The following is a 20,909-nucleotide window of genomic DNA, read 5'->3' as shown; positions in this document are numbered from 1 at the left end:
CTCTTTCCAAAAAAAAAAAAAAAAAAGGGAGACAGCACTAACTTACAATTCAGATCTGTGGAGAGTCGTCTCTATTCACAGAAGGAATTACAGTATTTTTGAGCAACAGAAACACCTGTAATGAGTAATAAAGAGTGCTTGATGGATGTGTTTAATGTCACACCATGGAACATTCCAAGCAAAGCAACATCAATTGCTCCATGGAGACAAGTAAGTAGCGGACATGCACCAGAAAAGTTGCACAATGCATCTTTAAATAATTACTTCAATATAACCATTAGCTGAAACTGCATTAAACTGTTCTGAATGATGCATTCTTAGTAAAAATTAAAGTTATTTCCACAATATAATAAATGATCTAAAGGCCAGAGTAAAAGTTTAGTGTAAATTCATTTAAAATGCAGGGTCTATTGACCACAATTAAACACTTCTTCTCCTCTTATATTCAGCGGTGGATGAAGTACTCCATTTTGTTACTTGAGTAAAAGTACAGATACGGGGCAATAAGTTACTCAAGTATCACATGAAAAAATCCCTTCATTTTGAACATTTAGAACAATTAAAAAGGATGACATGTAGTGATTTTGATAATGAATTTAGTTGATTTGAACTAATTCAGATGTTTTCTTAAAATTTCTAGCTGTTTTTGTGCATTTGGTTGAGACAGAAACTCAAATTAAATGTGCTAAAAAGTCTCAGTGATTTCAAAGTACTTTTTACTTTTCAGTCCAGATCTAATATGTAGTGGAGTAGAAAGTACAGATACCTGCTCTCAAATGCAGAGAAGTAAAAGTAAAAAGTATCCACTGTAAAATGTACTTAAGTAAAGTACACATACCTAAAATTTGTTCTTTAGTATTGTACCTTTCCTTTTTCTTACTGCTTTTATTACATGTATGCTTTCTACTGAACACATGACCAGAGAAGTGCCCCGCACTATTCCAAAGACTTTACTTCCCTGAGAATAAATCAAAGTCTCACCAAAGCAAACTCGTCGACGTGCAGTCTCGTCTTCTCCATCTCCCCGCTGCTGGTGAAAGGCAAAATGGCCGACTCCGCTCCCTTGGTGAACATGATCTGTCCTCCTGCAGAAAGAACACAGAGGAGGTTCAGAGAGAAGCAAAGACGTGGTCACTTTTCAGAATGGAGAGTTTTATTACGCTGATACTGAAATGATCCTCAGTCAAAGTGATTTTACCTGCTGGAGTCTGTAGAATGACGCTCATCCTTCTTCTGTTTGGGTCGAACTCTAAAACGTGGAGGAGCTTGAACCTAGAGAGGCAAAATGATTCAATTAATACAACTTTACACTTTAATTAATGGTACATTGTGTTGCTTTTCCCCCTGGAGGAGCTGGAGGACGTGTCTGGGGTGAAGGAAGTCTGGGAGCAGAAGAAAATGGATGGATGTGTCGCTTTTCTGGTGGAGGGTCTGTCAAACGCTTTTCTCTGTTGAGATATTGTTGCTTTGTCTGGAATGTTTCACAGTATGGCATTAAACCTTTCTGTCTTTGTGGAAACCAAACCGGACTAAGTTACAGGTCAGATCTGTGGAGAGGCGACCCCGCTTACAGTCAGAATGCCATGTGTAATTAAAAAAAAAAAAGTAAAGTAGAGTTGTTTAATGTCATACTGTGGAACATTCCATAGAACAGGTGACGGAGCCCCAACCAAAAATTACAAACTTTTAAACAGAAATGTACAACTTATTTATAATGTTTAGTTTAGTTTAGTTTGCTGTATTTTCCCGGGCTATTAGTTGCTCTGGATTATAAGGTGCACTGTCATTAAATGGTCTATTTTTTTTACTTTTTTCACAAATAAACCACACTGAACTTTAAAGGAAACACAACAGTGTGATGGGTGAGTGGTTTTGTTTGTTTGTGGCGTTCACGGTGACTCTGGGCTTTGTTCAGTTGTGGCGTGTTTTTACGGCTAAAGGCTAATAGCGGTAGTTTATTTACTAGCTAGGAGTTATGGGTCGGTCGCGATCGAAGCGGCTCTTAGATCCGGCTCTTTGAAGCGAACAACGGGAGAATGTTTCTTATTGGGAGCCGTATTTTCTCTTTTTCTCACTTTTTCTCTTCAAGCCGCATGTAGACCCGTAGTTTGACAGCAGCAGCGGCTGAAAACGAAACTTTCAGAAATCTGCGTGTGCATAGGATTTAAAAAAAGGTGCATATTTGGCTGCAGTTCAGCATAAAATGAATAAACCAGGACTAAACTTGGGATTGAGAGAGAGATAGAAACCGAGTCCCGACACTCAGTCCTGGTTCAGTTCTGGTTTAGTCCTGTTTTACACATAGTTTAAATCTGTTTTAGTCCTGGTTTAGTCCTTTTTCAGTCCTGGTTCAGTTTTGGTTTAGTCCTGCTTGCAACAAAACAATCAAGAGTCGCTTGGGAGCCGAAAGAGCCAGCTGCTTTAGTGAGCAGAGCCAAAAGAGCCGGTTCTCCAAAAAAAAAAAAAAAAAATGGAATACCCATCAATAGTAGCTAGAATGTGATGCAAAAATGCCATTAGGCCAATCTGCTGTATGTAAATATGATATAAAGAGTCAGAATAACAATAAATGTTGCCTAAATAAACCCAATTTAAAATCCATTAGAGCCAAACCAAAGTTTTTTAAACAATTCAAGATTTACAGTGAATTTTTACATCACTAAATATATCGGCGATTATATCGGCTATCGGCAGCTCCAACTCCCATTATACCAGTTTCATATCGGCCACAACAAAATCCATATCGGTCGGGCTCTACTCAGGATGTTCCTTATTTCAATAGATCCATGTTCCTATGCAGCAGTAAGGAGCTCTGAGGTTTAATCCCACAATCCACTGCACATCAAACCCAACGTTTCCAAACACTATTGTACAAGTGACACTGCAGCAGATTATTAATTAAAATATTCTGCATAAATAAACTTTACATGACTAAACTTTACAATATATAAAGCATAAAGACTCTAGAGCCACATCAGCTCGTTTGTGATAATAATGTGTTTAATGTAGTTTTATGCACGTGTGTTTACATTTTACAGAAACAAAACTTAAGCGCATGGCTCATTTGCATAAACAGCACTTCTCACACAGCTCAGCTCGTTTAGCTTCTTTCGGGCTAAAGGACGAGATTCGGTGGAATATGAGGATGTGCTGCTGATGGTTTTGTCTGTAAATGGTGGAAAAGGTTCATGGTGCTTGAAGCTTTTCACTGGCACCAACTTTCGGCGTTCAGGGCGACAGTGACGAGTGAAGGAGACACGAGCGAACAAACTCAGGGAGGCGGAGGCGCGCGGGCGACGAGAGAGAAGACAAACAAGCGAAGCGGCAAAATCAGAATTGAATATAAGCATTATATCGATATATACGATATGTCAGAATTCATATCGAGTTTAAAAACTATCTCGATATATTTAAAATATCGATATATCCCCCACCCCTAGTGTATATTAAAACACTTGAAAAATGAAAACAAATAATAATAAATAATAATAAAAAAGACATTTTAATCTGGTGATTATTTTGTCGTAGTTATTATTATTGCTGATAATCACGAGCAATGAAAACGCAGAGAGGGACTTACTTTTCCATCTTTCCGAACGTTTTGACCTCCACCGTGTCTCCGTTGCTGCTGGTGAAGGTTACTCCGATTCTGTCGACGATAAAGAATCAATTACAGCTGTTAGTATTCACAAACAGGCTTACAGAGTGGATCAGACCACACCAGGCCAATGACAGACAGACGGGAAAAATACCCCACTACCTGCTTGTGGGCGTAATAAGACAAAAAATGTACCATGTTTTTTCCCTCATATTTATGGATGGGACAATAAACAATAATATAATTTATCATGATAAAAAGGGTACACAATAATCATTTGTGGGACATTATATAATCGCCAACCAAGATAGTCGCCATTTTATCACCGGAATGTGCTGAAAAAAGCAACTTATCCTTGTTATAGTCTTCTAGATCACTGTTATTTTCATTAATAGCAAAGTACAATGCTATAAAGTAGCTTAAAGATGGAACTAATTCATAACATTCAAATTATAATTAGTAATAAGTAATAACTGCAACATGTTTATACTGATATTACTGTTAATCAAAATTAGTCATAATTTCTATAACCTCCCATGCCTTGTCATATTAAAACAATATGTTATACAGTTGTCTTAATAAAAACTCTAAACCACAAACCTCTCCATTAAATGACCCAAGCTGAATTAGAAATGACTAAATCTTGATTAAATGTGAATATTTGCACAGCACAGTACTACCTGCCTGTCTCTCCAGTGAGAAGTGATTGTTTATGATTAATATGAATGTTAAATGTTGAATTTAAAATGACCCCAGAGTATCTGACACAGCACACTGCAGATTATAATGGGTATTTCAATAAACAAGTAAGACCCATTGCTTTGCCTATAAAATTCCACAGTACGGCATTAAATGTATTATTATGGAGTCAAGCAGGCGACACAACCAGGACAAATTGTACCTTACATGCAATTTTTTTTAAGCAATAAAGTGAATGGAATTGAAAACAAAAACGCAAGAGGTTGAAGACAGTTTAATGCCATACTGTGAAACATTACAGGCAAAGAAATAATATCACTATGGAGACAAACGTATGACAAACCCCCTAACAGAAAAGTTGAACACTGCACCTTTAAAGAATCTCAAAAATCGAGTTAACCTGAAGTGATTGGGTTTAACAGCACCTGGACTGGCCTCGCTGACAAATACCACTATAGTTTATTGTGAAAGAATCGCAGAATTCTCTTTTTATTTTGCTCGGGGCCAAAGTGTCTGAAATATTTTACGGCAGGAGCTGACACAGAGGCACAGAGCAGCTGGAGAAATACAACGTCCTGTCATGGCCATTTTGTGCAATGATCAAAAACTGTGAGCAGAGTCCCAGCTCCTGTTTACAGCACAGACGAGCTCGTGTGTGAAGACCTCGGACGACTCAAAAAAATGTGAAATTATATAAAACGGGAATCAGTATCAGCAAGTCAAATGTAATGCTTTTAATAGGGCTGTACAAATGTCGTCTTAACTGTGCTGAATTTTGTGCCCTCACCTCTTTGCAGCCTCCACCAGGGCCTTCTCGTCGGGGGAGGAGGCGTAGTATTCCATGTGATTTGCAGAGAAGCCGTTGACGTGAGAGAAAGGGTCTGATCCTGGGACAGTGCAGTCGGGCTGATCGTAGCTGATCTGAACCGTGTGACACAAGGCCACAGCTTTGAGGAACAGCAGCTCCTCTCCAGCCTGAAGGAAGGAAGGAAGAGAAGAAGGTGCAAAACATTATTATTACATGGAATAAGATTAAAATGTGTTCCAGCTAGGGACGGGCATTCGATGAAATTTTCTTAATCGATCGTCGGAAGAATTAACGATCGATTATCGATTAATCATTAACGATTTTATATTAAAATGATCATCATTATTATTACTATCTGCACTCCTAATCTGCATAAATAAATTCATCTTTACGACATATAAACCATAACGACTCTAGAGCCACATCAGTCCGTTTGACATTATAATGTGTTTAATTAATTTTTGCGCAACTCTCACAGAAACAAAACTTAAAACCGCATCGCTAATTTGCATAAACTAAGCAAAGATTAAAAAAAACAGCTCTTGTGTCGCTGATGTGGTTCAGCTTCTGTCGGGTTAAAGGACATGACTCAGTGAAATACAGGTTAGTGTGACCATATTTGCGTTTGTCAAAACCAGGACACCGTACGGGGGAAGGGAGGTGGGGACTCGTCATCGACATTGTGCTACTCTCACCTGGCAAAACTTTTCCCACTGGACACAGAAACATATGTGCTGCTTTGTACACTGTGCACATGGCCTCTCTCTGGTACATGTAATCTGTTACTCCTCAACACTGGCCAAACATTTTTAAATTGATTTTATTTTATTTTTTATGCTTAACTGAAAATATTTTTACTATGAATCCCTGCACTTTTATTGGCTGATATTAGGATTTGGCAGATAAGATAAGATATCTATTAAACATTTAGTTAAATATGTTTTTCTATGCAAGTGCAACTGTCTGATGATAAAGTTGGTGCAAATGAGGCTCTGATTACTAAACATCATATAACTTCATACAAAACCTACTGTGACACATTAGTGTGTGTGTTTTTTTTTTTACCATGTTTGGATTGGAGCCGTCCGGTGAGTCCTCGGTCAGACCCTCTGGCACCAGTTTTCCGTTCACCTCTCGATATTTAGTCCCGTTTATGGAACACTCCCGAAACTGCATCTCGTTCTCTGTGAGAGTTCCTGTCTTATCTGTGAAGACGTACTCCACCTGAAAGATACAAGCACAAAACACCAAAAATATCATTTAAGTGACTCTTGTGAGCTTCACACCATGTTAGAATGTTGATATTTCTGCAAAAACAGACCTGGAGTTGAGTTTTGTTTCATTCACACATGTTTGAGTAACTCTTTATTATCAGTCTGTCTACATCTCCAAAGCTCAAAATGTTCTGTTCCACCTTGTGATGTCATGAAGCAGTTGTTTTCAGGTTATCCGCTACCAGTTACCTTTAGTTCAGTAGAGATGGACAATTTCAGGACTGAAATCATCCAAATGATTCTAATCAAGGTGTATGGAGTTAAAAAAACAACAACCAAAAAACAAAACAGCGGAGCATTCCCTGTATTACCACATGGGACAGGACGAGACACAATTTCCACAAGATGAGACGAGATACGAGATTGGGTCCACGAGAAAAACACATGCGAGATTTTAATTTAATGCGTAATATATACATTTCACGATTCAGTTTCCAATTTTGGCCTCACAATTTTTTATTTTGTTTAATTTCATATTTTTCTTTCCATACTACTACTTCTTTTCCGAACTGTAAGAGATGTAACTCAACTGTAACCCTGTTTTGTCCGATCCAAAATCTCACAAGATCATTTTTCTCATATGTGCAAGAATTTTGGCTCACGAGATCTTCTTGCACAAAATCTTGTCCCATCCCTAATTACCACATGACATCACAAGGTGAGACAGAGTGTTGAGTGTTTGTTTGAGAGAAGAACTCAGCCTAAATCTGCAGAGTTTGTGACTAAAACGTGTGAATGAAATAAAAGATAAATTCAGGTATGTTTTTGATGAGGAAACATTATAAGATAGATCATAAAAAATAGTAATATAAGCCCTTTAACACCGAGGAGAATAGCAGGTTTGAATTTCTGTAGTCTCTTAAGTATGAACCATGAAATTGCATTAAATAATCTGGAGTAAAGCCCGTATCCTCAAAGGGGCTATTAGACATTACAACACGTCCGATTGTTCCAAATGAGTGAGTTTTGAGTGGGAATTACAACAGCGGGTAAGGATTCAATAAAAGTTTTTAATAGAAATGATTTGAAAAGAAAGCTGCACAGTGGACCAGGCAGACGAGCCTCTTAAAATGCAAAACACTCCCAGTCAAAAGTCTGGACACACCTCATGTAATGTTTTGTGTTTAATACTTTCAACATTTTATATACATACAATAGTCATGCAGTATTTGAAGTAAGATATATGGAGTTATATAGCAAAGACAAAAAGTGAAAAAACTCTACTAAATGTTTTTTTTTTTTTTTCATATTTTATAACCAAATTCTCAAAAAACACCCTTTGCTTTGTCAAAAAATATTTGGTAGAGCTACTTAACTTTTTTTCTTTACTAAATAATTCCATGTCTTCTGTGTGTATATAAAATGCAGAAAGTACTGTATTTTTCAAACTATAAATCACACTTCTTTTCATGGTTTGGGTGTTTCCTGCGACTTATACTCCGGTGCGACTTATATATTCAAATGTTCACACTTAAGCCGTGAGAGGCTCTAGTCTTGTGTGTCTGCATCTGCTGCTCCTACAGGTGAGTTTCATTGTTGACAAAAGCGCGCGTTGCATGCTGGGAATTATTTTGGTCGGCGGCAATAAACAGTAATTCAACATGACGGATGGAGCGAGAAAGCACGTAAAGGGTATTGATCTGTGTGTCATTCGTTCATTCGTTTTTCAATATAAAACCAAAAATAAGAAAACAAAAAAACAACAGTTTTCTTCATTTTTTGTCTCAAAAACCAAAATTTAAAAAACGGATAACGATTCGTTTTTTCAGTTTTCGATTTTGTGTTTAAATGAAGAATGGAAAAAACAGATAACGGCCGTTTCCCGTTTACGTGACTTCCGTGACTGAGATGGCGGACTTTTGCACCGCATACGGACTGAACTAGGACTGATCCAGGTCCGAGTCCAGACCGGGACCAGAGCGGGACTGAGACCGGGACCAGACCGGGACCAGAGCGGGACTGAGACCGAGACCAGCGGTCTGAGCGGTTCCGTGTGGGGAAAGCGAGAATGTTCTGTGGACTACAGGTCCGGACGGGCTGCTCCGGTCCTCCGCGCTCAAGAACCGCGGCTGGTTCCGAGGTGGTGCAAAACATCCAATTGATTCACACCAACGAAAACGAACCGAACTAAGAGCTTTTGGTTCAAATGGACCAGGTCCGGGACCAGAACGGGACCAGAGCGCTACTTAAACTGGGACCAGACCAGGACCAGAGCGGGCCTGAGACCAAGACAAGACCAGGACCAGACTGGGACCAGACCGGAGGCTCAGAGCCCACGGCAGGGCCGGAACTCGAAGCTGGGACTCGGACCCCGCGGAGGCTCGGAGTCAGAGCTCGGAGTCCACCCTGGTCCCGCTCTGGTCCCGGTCTCAGTCCCGCTCTGGTCCCGGTCTGGTCTCAGACCTGGATCAGTCCTGATTCAGTCCGTATGCGGTGCAAAATTCCGGCATCGCAGTCACGGAAGTCACGTAAACGGGAAACGGCCATTATCCGTTTTTTCCATTCTTCATTTAAACACAAAATCGAAAACTGAAAAAACGAATCGTTATCCGTTTTTTAAATTTTGGTTTTGGAGACAAATAATGAAGAAAACTGTTGTTTTTTCGTTTTCTTATTTTTGGTTTTGTATTGAAAAACGAATGAACGAATTATACACGGATTGGTATTGATCCCGGTTATTTATCCACTCTAACGGCAGAGGACCCAAGACAATTTGACCAGAAATTGGTCATAAGCATCGACGGACGACAAATCACCCTTTTCAACCCTGACAAAAGGTGGACCAAACCAAATTTCTGGTCTGAATCACCAACTACCTGGACAAATATTCACTTTGTTGATATCCACAATGACTTGGTGGAAACTCCTGGTCCATTCACAGCAGAAAAGATGAAAACCTCCAAGAGTCTCGATGTGTTGTTGAACTTGTTGGAGTCCACGGTTTGTTAGGATCTTCTACGTTTGCTCTGCGGATGTTTGAAAGCCATTTAATTCACCGTTAGCGGTTCTTTTCACTCAGAATACGAAAAAGACATTTTCCTTCTTCCGTGCTTCTATTTGTGCATCTGATAATGCAGCAGGAATTTACCATTATCGGGGATAAATACACGAGGTTACACACTGTGTTTGACCGCTATAATGTTTCTTGCCTCCGACCAAAATATTTCCCAGCATGCAACGCGGGCTTTTAATAACAATGACGTCAACTGAAACTCGCCTATTACTCCTGTACCACTGTCACTTGGCTCTACTGTGCATGTCTCCTGCATGTGTCCTGTTTCAAATAGTGAAATATTGAGTAGAAAATGGTAATCGAGCAGCAGAAAGAAAGTTTGAAGTGAGCAAGAAATTTGTGAGGGACTGGCAGAAAGCAGGGATGGAGAACACAGCGTCACGGTAACCGGGAGGATGCACCATGCAACTTTCCTGAAGTCACTGGATGGATGGACAAAGTCTGAACTTCAGTGACACTGAAACCATCCTGTCGAGATTCAGAAAGGCCGGAATCATTCTAACTGGAACTGATGCTGAGTCTGACGACAGCGACACAGAAGAGGAAGCGGCGCTCTGTTTACCTCCGGAGGTCGAGGCCGTGTTGCTCAGAAGTGACACCGAGGATGAAGAATTGAATGGATTTAGTGATTTGGAGTGAGATGGAGAGTTTGGTAAACTTGTTCTGTTCTGTTGTTTATGTTATAGTTTATCTGAAGAACAGTGAAATATGTGACGTTAACAGTCTGTTGTTCTCTCTTCTATTCTTATTACTAGACCTGAAAACAGGAAATGTCGGTTCCTGGTCTCTGATTTTATAAAATAAATTTCCTCCAAAAAGTGCAACTTATAGTCTAGTGCCACTTATTTATGTTTTTTTCTTCTCCATTACGTACTTTTTTGGCTGATGCGACATATAGTCTGAAAAATACGGTAGTGCAGAATGTACGGAGTGTCGAAACTTTTAACTGCTAGTGTAAGCTGCTGCGCCGTAACATCATGTTTGGTCAAAAATTAGTTCATGTCATTTTGTTTGTATTTGAGACCACCTTTATCATGTGAGTAAATATTGTGAAAAATATTGAGCTGAAAATTGTCCTTTGACCCTTCTTTGTCAGTTCCTGTTCTGACTTTGTATCTTGAGCCTAAAATAAGAAGTCATGCAAAGGCAAAAGGCAGAGGATGTTTTGTTTGTGATTTAGTTCATAAATATATTTTATTTAAAAATCCAACCTCTGGCCTCCTTCTTTTTGTTGTAGCCTTGGCACAGGGTCCTAAAACATTCAATAAATAAACCTTTGTGCTGCACGATCCTGATCAGCACTAAACAGGAAATCCAAAGCTCTTCTAGACTCACTTTGTCACTGGACTCACTTTGTCACTGCATCCAACAGATCAGTGTGTGGATGCAAAACAACTTTCTCCAGCTAAACTCTGACAAGACTGAAGTCATAGTGTTTGGTCCACAGAAACAAAGGGACAGTGTCAGCAGTCACCTCCAGTCTCTCTCTCTAAAACCTTCAAATCAGGCAAGAAATCTCGGGGTAATAATGGACTCAGACTTGAACTTTAACAGCCACATCAAATCAATAACATCTGCAGCCTTTTACCATCTAAAAAACATCACAAAAATCAAAGGTTTACTGTCTAAAGCAGACTTGGAGAGACTCATTCATGCGTTCGATACTGTACTGTACTGTAGTAGGTTAGATACTGTAATGTTCTGCTCACTGGTCTCTCCAAACGAGCTGTGAGACGCTGCAGCTCAGGTTCTGACTCGAACTAGGAAGTACGAGCACATAAGTCCTGTGCTCAGGTCTCTGCACTGGCTCCTGTGGCTAAGAGACTTTAAAGCAGCTCTGCTTGTGTACAAGTCTCTCCATGACCGAGCACCAAAGTCCATCTCTGACATATTAGTGCCACATGAACTATCTCACACTCTGAGGAGCTCAGGGACTGACTTCCTGCTGGTGCCCAGAGTCACGACTAAAAAATGGGAGTCAGAGTTTCAGGTTCATGCAGCTAAAACCTGGAACAGTCTGAACATGTGAGACAGACTCTTCTGTGACGCTGTTTAAATCCAGACTCAAAACATTTCTGTTTAACTGTGCAAATAACTGAAAGGTTTTCATTCCGCACTCTTCTCTCCAATTTATGTCTCTCTTTTTTAATTTTAATCTTCATGATTATTTATGTTTTGATTTGTTTGTATTGTGATTTTAATGTATTTCTTATTCTGTAAAGCACTTTGAATGACTTTGTGTACAAATTGGGCTATACAAATAAACTTGTCTTGCCTAGATCATTTCAAACAAACTCCATGATGACTCAAACTTGGTGAGGTTCTTATAATGGATGGAAATCTGGAGAAAATCAAGACGATCATGATCATGTCAGTTTCTGCCTTTTGCCTTTTGCCTGACTTCTTATTTTTGGCTCATGATGCAAAGGCAGAGAACAGGAACTGACAAATAAGGGTCAAAGGTCAATTTTGAGCTCAATATTTTTCACATACAAATATTTCTTCATTATAGCAACTAATTGTCAAATTTTGGGAGATCTGTCTGTTATACTTTTGTCTGAACAAAACACAAACTTTGACGTCATTTTTCTCAGTTTCACATTCTGGTGAGTTACCGTCTTTTGCCTTTGTAGGACACCATGGACAAACTGAGGTCAATTTGAAAAACACAAGCCCGAAAATACAAGCTCAGAATTTATACTTTGCAGTGACATCATGCTAGGGGTGTTCTAGATGTATCTCTATGGCAGAATGTTCAGCAGTTACCATGTAGACACAATGCAGTGAACACATACAAAAAAACACAGCCAAAAAAGTTTTAGATAGTCTGAAAACTCAAGAGTTAAACACAAAATGGATTTAAACAGCACATTTTCAGGAGCCTGTGATCAATACGAGTGTTCATGGTCAATTTATGTGGTTGATTAAGTGAAAAACTGTTGGTTAATGCAGGCTCACTTGTAACTTAAAGGATATTTGAGAGGGATTTGTTTAACACCACAAAATCAGCTCTTCTGTTGTAGTTCCAACTAAATCATTTCTTTCTGGTCAGATTGTGTTAAAACAAAGCTCAGATTAAAAGGTATAATAACTTTTCTGTTTTTTTATTCAATTAGGGGTGGTTTAAAAGCTCAAAAATAACAAGAAAAACAAACATTCTGACTGTGAGCGGGGTCGCTTCTCCACAGATCTGACCTGTAACTTTGTCTGCTTTGTTTCCAAGAAGATAGAAACGCTTAATGCCATAATGAGCGTGTATGCATGCACATCAGTATCCTGGTTTGAGTATCCCGGTTTCTTCATGGTGCATGTATACGCAGTATCCCGGTTATGGCAGTATCCTGGTTATTAGAAACCGGGTTACTGTAGCTGGTATATTCAGATAGTAACTGGGATACTGTGGCATGTAAACACAGTATCCTGGTTACTGCAACATAAAGTTGAGTGCACATGCTTCCAAAAGACAAACACTTTCCAGTATTTTCACCACAACAGTAGCAACATAAATAAAGTGACTGACATAAATAAAGTGACCAAACATGAGTGAAATGACTGTAGAATAAAAAGCTGTGCTAAACCTGCAGATGTACTGCAGTCATATGACCTGCACACGTATGATTGCTGAAAAGCTATAGGCGAGTTTCAGCTGACGTCATTGTTATTAAAAGCCCGCGTTGCATGCTGGGAAATATTTTGGTCGGAGGCAAGAAACACGGTAGCGTCAAACACAGTGCGTAACCTCGCGTATTTCTCCCCGATAATGGTCAATCCCTGCTGCATTATCGGATGCACAAATAGAAGCACGGAAGAAGGAAAATGTCTTTTTCGTATTCTGAGTGAAAAGAACCACTAACGGTGAATTAAACGGCTTTCAAACATCCGCAGAGCAAACGTAGAAGATCCTAACAAACCGTGGACTCCAACAAGTTCAACAACACATCAAGACTCTTGGAGGTTTTCATCTTTTCTGCTGTGAATGACCCAGGAGTTTCCACCAAGTCATTGTGGATATCACCAAAGTGAATATTTGTCCAGGTAGTTGGTGATTCAGACCAGAAGTTTGGTTTGGTCCACCTTTTGTCGGGGTTGAAAAGGGTGATTTGTCGTCCGTCGATGCTTATGACCAATTTCTGGTCAAATGGTCTTGGGTCCTCTGCTGTTAGAGTGGATAAATAACCGGGATCAATACCCTTTACGTGCTTTCTCGCTCCGTCCGTCATGTTGAATTAGTGTTTCTTGCCACCGACCAAAATAATTCCCAGCATGCAACGCGCGCTTTTGTCAACAATGAAACTCGCCTATAACATGAACCGTCTCCTATACGATACACACACAGAACACACTTAACATCATTAGCACCTCTTGTGTCTCAAAAAGAACTCACATAATCCAATGAGTTGTGTCCTTTAGTCCGAAAGAGGCTGAACTGCATCAGTAGACCATGGAGCAGCTGTTTTTATCACTGCTAACAGTTTATGTAAATTAGCCATGTGTTTTAAGTTTAGTTTCTGTAAAATGTAAACAAATGTGTCAAAGCTGAATTATCTGATCAAACGGGCTTATGTGGATCTATAGTGGTTATGTTTTATATGTTGTAAAGTTGAGTTTATTTATGCAGAAGATTTTAATGAAGAATCTGTTGGGTTTGATGTGTGCAGTGGATTGTGGGAGATCTCAGCTCCTCACCGCTGGTTAAACCTCCCGAGCTTCTTATGCTAAAGGAGCTCATGGTTTGTATTCTTCCTGGTTTATTAAATTAAATTAAGTTAATGTTTGCGCTTGTGCATTTGTAACATTATGTCAAGAAACCGGGATACTCCATTTGATCATGTATACAGGGATATGAGCATATATACGCAGTAACCCGAATACTGACAGAACCGGGATATGGATGTGCATGTATACACACTCACTGTAAAACATTCCAGTCAAAACAATAACATCTCCATAAAAAGCATTTGACAGACCCTCCACCAGAAAAGTTACACAATGCACCTTTATAGTCCAACTTAACAGCTTCAGACAGAGCAGAGCCATCAGTTAGTTTGTGTGTAAGTTCTAGAAATCCCTGGGTGTGGCCGTACCTGTCCCAGCTCCTCGTTGAGGTCAGAGGTGTTGACCTGAGCCTTCTGGTCGCTCTCCTCGTGGTACAGGTCCAGGTCCCACCCGATAAAGAAAGAACCCAGGAACTTCTGCATCTCCACGGTAACGTACAGAGAGATGGGAATGATGAAGTTATACAGGACCAGGAACGCCAGGAAGTCTGAGATGAACTTCAGAATCTGTGAGGAGAGAAGCAGATTATAACAGTGAGGCAAAAGTGTGTGTAAAGGATGGTACGGCTGTATACAGTACATAGTGCAGTATTAGTACTTGGAGAGATCGGGAGTCCATATTATGTACTTCCTCAACTACCAGTTTTAATTTTGTACTTTACAAGCTTCTCAGTTGACTTTAAAGGTTCAGTTCTCGGCCCCCTCCTCTTCATCCTCTACATTCTCACACACTCCACCCTCACAATCTGCATCTCCGAAATAAAATCCTGGCTCCAATCAAACTTCCTCCAACTCAACTGCGACAAAACAGAACTAATCATGACTGGCCCCAAAACATTCACCAAAACCTATAAGAACTTCACCCTCTCCATCGACGGTTCCTCAGTCTCCTCCTCCTCCTCCTCCCGCCTCTGTAATCTGTAATCAAACACATCACCAAAACCGCCTTCTATCACCTCCGGAACATCGCTCGCCTCCGCCCGTCCCACTCCCCTCGGTCTGCTGGAACCCTCATCCACACCTTTGTCACTTCTCGCCTCGACTACTGTAATTGCTTGCTCTACGGTTCACCCTCCAAACTCCTCGATAAACTCCCATACACCCAGAAGTCTGCCGCTGCGTCCTCACCCACACCTCCTCCCCCTTGTCCTCCACTGGCTCCCCGTTCCTCACCACATCCAATTCAAACTCTTCACCATCGTGTACAAGTCCCTCCATAACCTGGCCCTCATTTCCCTCTCCGTGCTCCTCCACCACCACACCCGCACCCGTGCCCGTGTCCTCCGATCAGCTGATGCCAACTTCTAATCTCCCCCGACCCCCACCAGGACTAAACACAGACCTGGAGGACAAGGGCTTCTCCACCACTGCCTCCACCCTCTGGAACTCACTCCCCAAACACTTCAGAGACATATCCACACTCCCCATGTTTAAAAAAACATGAAAACTCACTTGTTCCAAACCGCCTTTAATAACTGCATCTCCTGTTTATCTGTTTCTTTCATTTGTGTTTGTGTCCTGATCTATGTGAAGCGTCTTTGAGTGTCATGAAAAGCGTATGTATTATTATTATCACTGTTAAAGACACACTATGTTCAGGGTTCCCACTCTTTTTCACTGACAAAATTTCAAAACTTTTCCATCACTTTTTCATGACCTAAAGTGAATTTTCCATGACTTTATGGCACCTACATGTGTAGAATTGATAATAGTTTTTAGGACTAAATATGAAATGTTTAACTCTTTCCACTCTCCTTATGGTTTGGGATTATAGTTTTTGAACATTCAAAATTCTGTCAGTGCATTTATTGTCGTCTCTTTTAAACAAAAGGCACATAAGTTTCAAAATAATCAGAACAGCCTTATGAGAACTTAACAGAACGCTGGAGTTGCATGAATGAGATATTAAATTTCCATGACTTTTCCAGGATTTCCATGACAGTGGGAATTCTGTATGTAACTTTTCAAGAAGGGGGTCTACCAGTTTCTTTAAGGCATTAAAAACAAGACAATTTCCACAAGACAAGATGAGACACAAGACTGAGTCCACGAGAACGAGACAAGACAAGATTCTGACATAATTTCTAAAATGTAAATAGTAAATAAATATATTTTAAATAAATAAAAAGTAAAAGTGTAAAGGTTAGCTTCAAAATGTGTATTTAGTTCATTTACTACTTTTGTTGTCATTCTGGCAGTGCTTTTTGGAACTACAGTTTCTCAAAAGATGCAGCCCACCAGTGCTTAACCTTTTTTGTCCAATCCAACTGGGGGGAAAAAAACCTCACAAGATTATTTTTCTCATCTGTGCATCTGTGGCACAAGATCTTGTCCCATCCCTATTTATTTAGAATATTATATTAATGCAAAAAAAACCTTAAAAACATGCATTCTTCTTCACAGATTTGCCCTGTATGTTGGCATAGCAGTGTGCAGAAATAGTTTAAATGCCATACTGTGGAACATTCTCAGCAAACAATCTTCATGGAGACAAGTAAGTGACCGACCTTCACCAGAAAAGTTACACAGAGCGCTTTTAAAGTTTAAAGCTGACCATTATTCACCCACTTCTCACAATGATTCATAGGTTTTAGCTTCCTATATGCAACATTCTAATGACTTTTCCCCATTCAAAAGATATATTACTTCATTTAAAGTCACTAATCGCTATGGCAACGGCTGCAATTTTCCTGGAAACATTCAGATAGAAAAGTTGGCTACGCTCCAACAACAATGACAATGCCAGTTAACGTCTAAGAACCCCAAGTCGATAGCTTTACTCCTCTCTACCAGCTGAAATTCAAATGCTCTGACATCCTGGTAATTATCATGACAAGTGAAGCCGGAAGTTTGACAAATTACTGTTGTTTTTAGACTGAACGCTCGGCGCAGGTGTGAAACAGTCCTCGCCTTTCCCTCCGGCTCCTTCATGGACTCTGGCAGCTGTAATTCCGAGTAAAGCCCGGTTCCTCCCTCTTTGCCTCGTCCTCAGCGCAGAGCTCCAGTGAGACGGATCAGATCTGACAGACACTGATGGGCCTCACCTGTGAGGCCGTCTCTCCGTCTCTCAGTGTCACAGGATTCAAGGAGACACTACGACGCACTCAACTTCTTAAACCATTAAAAGTCTAACATTACCTGAGCTTAAAGGAGATGTGCGATGACAAAATGGAAGCTGACGTGATTTTAAAGAGCCTTATCTATGTTATAATGTTTCCTCGTCACAAACAGACTTGGAGTTGTGTTTTGTTTCATTCATAAGTTTAACACACAAACACTGCATATTTACACTCTTCACGTTCTTCTCTCAAACAGAAAACACTCTGTTCCACCTTGTGATGTCATGTGGTAATAGAGGAGGTGCTCCACTGTGCTTTAAAACTCCACACACGTTCACTAGAATCATTTGGATCATTTCAGTCCTGGAACTGTCAATCTCTACTTAACTAAAGGTAAAAGGTAGATATTAAGATAAAAAACTACAGCTTCATGACATCACAAGGTGGAACAGAACATTTTGAGGTTTGCAGATATAGACAGACTAATAATAAAGAGTTACTCAAACATGTGTGAATGAAAAAAAAACACAACTCCAGGTCTGTTTTTTGAGGAGGGAACAACATTATAACATGACTTACAGCTCACAAGAGTCACTTTTGTTTAATATAAAACATTTAACCATATTATATTTGTGGTCCCTAATCTTTGGCTCACTCAAACTTGTGTTTTGAGTGATTCATGCAAGTAGAAGTGTGTTTCTAGGACAGTTTGAACACAAAACACAGCAGAATTCTACAGAATCAAATCCAAACTAAGAATCTGAGGTTTAAAAAAAGGGCTATATTTAGTTCCGAATGACATATTTTTTTGAATGATACAAAATTCAAAGGAGATGTCTTTAGAATTTAAGACACAGATGTTATAAAAAGCAGATTTGATTGAATTGGACTGATGTGGTCTGATACCAGTACCTCCTTTTTTTTGTTTAGAACTGTAAACTTCAGAACTTCAGGAGCATTTTCATTTGAGAGAAGACAAAAAATAATAAACTAATACAAGAATTTCTAGAATTTCAGACCATGTTTGTAGAGGTCTCAAATACACAAGACGTTCCTATAAAAAGACAGGATATAGTGCTCTGTTAGATAAATTAGGTATGCTCCGATTCAATACTGGTATCAGGTGCTGCTCCTGAAATATTTGCTGGATTGGATATTGGCTAACCAATTATCGGTTCATTCGATATTCTGGCTGGATATATACAATGAAGTAATATCACTATTTGCTGGTCATAATTGGCCGAGTACATTTGGATTAGTTTTGAGCCTGGTCAAGCAGAAGTAAACAACAAGGTCAAAAATTCAAGTTAAAGCATCTGATATAAAAATGTATTGAACAGATACATATGTACTCTAGTTTATGAAACTGTTGACCTTTTTTCTGTACCATTTTTGGTTCTAAAGTTCCATACGTTTTAAACAGACCATGTATGAAACATGGAACAAAAATTATTTCCCAAATTTCAAAGACCTGCAAATCATGTCAATAAATGGATGTATTTCATCATATCTTGTGTTATTCCATCTTTGAACTGTTGATGAAGGGACATGATTTTAAAAAAAAAAAAATGTATTTAAAATGATAAAAATTTGCTTGGAAGGACTGACATATTTTATAGAAATAGTTTCCTTTCATTTTGAAGTAATATTAAAGTATTCAGAAGAAAAAAAGCGACAAATGATGTAAAATCCTGCACCTTCTACTTGTTTGTACAATTTTCCCTCCGTTACTTTTCCCTCCGTTACCATGACCTTTCTTAATAAAAAATCTCATGACTCAAAAAGTAAGAGGTTTTTCAACCTAATCTTGTACCATATGGTAGAAAACTATATGAAGCAAATATTCAAACCAGTTTGTTAAGGATATGGAAGTGAGAACCAAGAGTTATCACTGTTTGGATTTATTGCCCAAAAAGTGCTGCATATTTCATTCCCTCCGTTACAGACATGAGTTTTAAATTTTTTTGTCAAAAACTTGAAAGAATATCACAGGTTTAACTTGACCCTGTTGGAGTGTAACTCTTTCCTACATTCTGATACTTTACTTATTTCAATAGTCCCTCTAGTTTCTGAATAAGAGACATTTGAATGTCAAAAATCTGCCCCTGTTTCCCTCTGTCACTGCTTGACCGGACGCTTTTGTCTTATTCTATTTTAGTTTTAAAGAAATAAATGAGATTTTCAGCCTTGCAATGGTATCGTATGATATCAGTATTGACAGATTCTTTCGATACTATAGTACTGAAATCGGTATCAGAACTGAAAAAGGATGGGTGCATCTCTAATCAAAATAAGTGCAGCCTTTGAGACGTGATATTATTATGTCAGTAAAATAGATTTTGATTTGACTGTGATAAACAAAAAGGTTTAATCATACTCCAGAAATAAAGATTTTCAGTGAGGCAGCGATTCAATCAAGTTGTCTCATCTGATCTGAGAGCACCGCCACAAACCACAAACACAGATGGATCCAGAGCTGCTCAGACTCACCGGGCTGCTGTTCCGCTCCTGCTCCGTCTTCTGGTTGTAAAAAGGCTCGTCCCATTTGTCCTCGCTCTGCCACGCGTACTTCAGGATGGTACTCAAGATGGCCTCCGTCAGAAGAATGCCCAGGTAAATGATCAGGAAGGAGTTCATCGACCTAAAAGGTACAACACACACACACACACACACACACACACAGAGGTTAATATAGTATAGATAGAATAAAGTATTTTTTTTAAAAGTGCACTATATGACTTTTCTGCCATTGGGAATGTTCCCCAGTTAGCAGTGTTGGGGAGTAACAGATTACATGTACCGGAGTTACGTAATCAGAGTACAAATTATAAGTAACTGTATTCAGTTACAGTTACTATTTCAGTGAGTGGTAATTGGATTACAGTTACTTTGTTGAAATAAATGGATTACATGGTGGTATTTTCCTGTTTTCACATTTTTTGATATATCCCTTTTTTTTTTTTTTTTCCCCCCGGTAATTCCACTCATTCCCGGAAACTAAACCAGGTCTAAAAACAGGACTAAAACAGGACTAAAAGCAGGTCTAAAACAGGACTAAAAGCAGGTCTAAAAGCAGGTCTAAAACAGGACTAAAAGCAGGTCTAAACTAGGTCTAAACTAGATCTAAACCAGGTCTAAACCAGGTCTAAAACCAGGACTAAACCAGGACTAAAACCAGTCTAAAACCAGGACTAAAACAGGACTAAAACCAGTCTAAAACCAGGACTAAAACCAGACTAAAACCAGGACTAAAACCAGTCTAAAACCAGGACTAAAACCAGGACTAAAACCAGGACTAAAACCAGGACTAAAACAGGACTAAACCAGGACTAAAAGCAGGTCTAAACTAGATCTAAACCAGGTCTAAAACCAGGTCTAAAACCAGGTCTAAAACCAGGTCTAAGCCAGGTCTAAACCAGGTCTAAAACCACGACTAAACCAGGACTAAAACATTATTAAAACAGGACTAAACCATGCGTTATTGATCTTCTATCAATAATATTTTTAATACGGTTAAGGAAAGTTTGGTCTTTTTATTTTCTTTTTTCAGACAAAACTATACGATATCCTCATCTTTGCTTCTCTACAGAAAATCAAGTAATCCAAAGTATTCAGATTACGTTACTCACTTAAGTAATTGAATGGATTATGTTACAAACTACATTTTGGTGTATGTAATCTGT

General features: G+C 39.2%; 1 protein-coding gene across 1 annotated transcript in view; it reads right to left on the bottom strand.

The window, feature by feature from the left end:
• The window catches only part of atp11b (ATPase phospholipid transporting 11B (putative)), a 187,749-nt gene that overhangs the window by 93,646 nt on the left and 73,194 nt on the right, over window positions 1-20,909 (bottom strand). Inside the window, exons 11-17 of the mRNA XM_055164437.1 lie at window positions 19,717-19,867; window positions 14,477-14,674; window positions 6,171-6,329; window positions 5,085-5,272; window positions 3,581-3,649; window positions 1,199-1,272; window positions 982-1,085 (exon numbers count right to left, since the gene is read on the bottom strand). Coding sequence (XP_055020412.1) covers window positions 982-1,085; window positions 1,199-1,272; window positions 3,581-3,649; window positions 5,085-5,272; window positions 6,171-6,329; window positions 14,477-14,674; window positions 19,717-19,867 — 943 coding nt within the window. The remainder of the gene's footprint in view (window positions 1-981; window positions 1,086-1,198; window positions 1,273-3,580; window positions 3,650-5,084; window positions 5,273-6,170; window positions 6,330-14,476; window positions 14,675-19,716; window positions 19,868-20,909) is intronic.

The sequence above is a fragment of the Boleophthalmus pectinirostris genome, unplaced genomic scaffold (assembly GCF_026225935.1).
Source record: "Boleophthalmus pectinirostris isolate CB_2022bp ecotype Guang Dong unplaced genomic scaffold, ASM2622593v1 HiC_scaffold_7, whole genome shotgun sequence".
NCBI lineage: Eukaryota > Metazoa > Chordata > Actinopteri > Gobiiformes > Gobiidae > Boleophthalmus > Boleophthalmus pectinirostris.
This window is presented reverse-complemented; position numbering and strand designations above follow the sequence as displayed.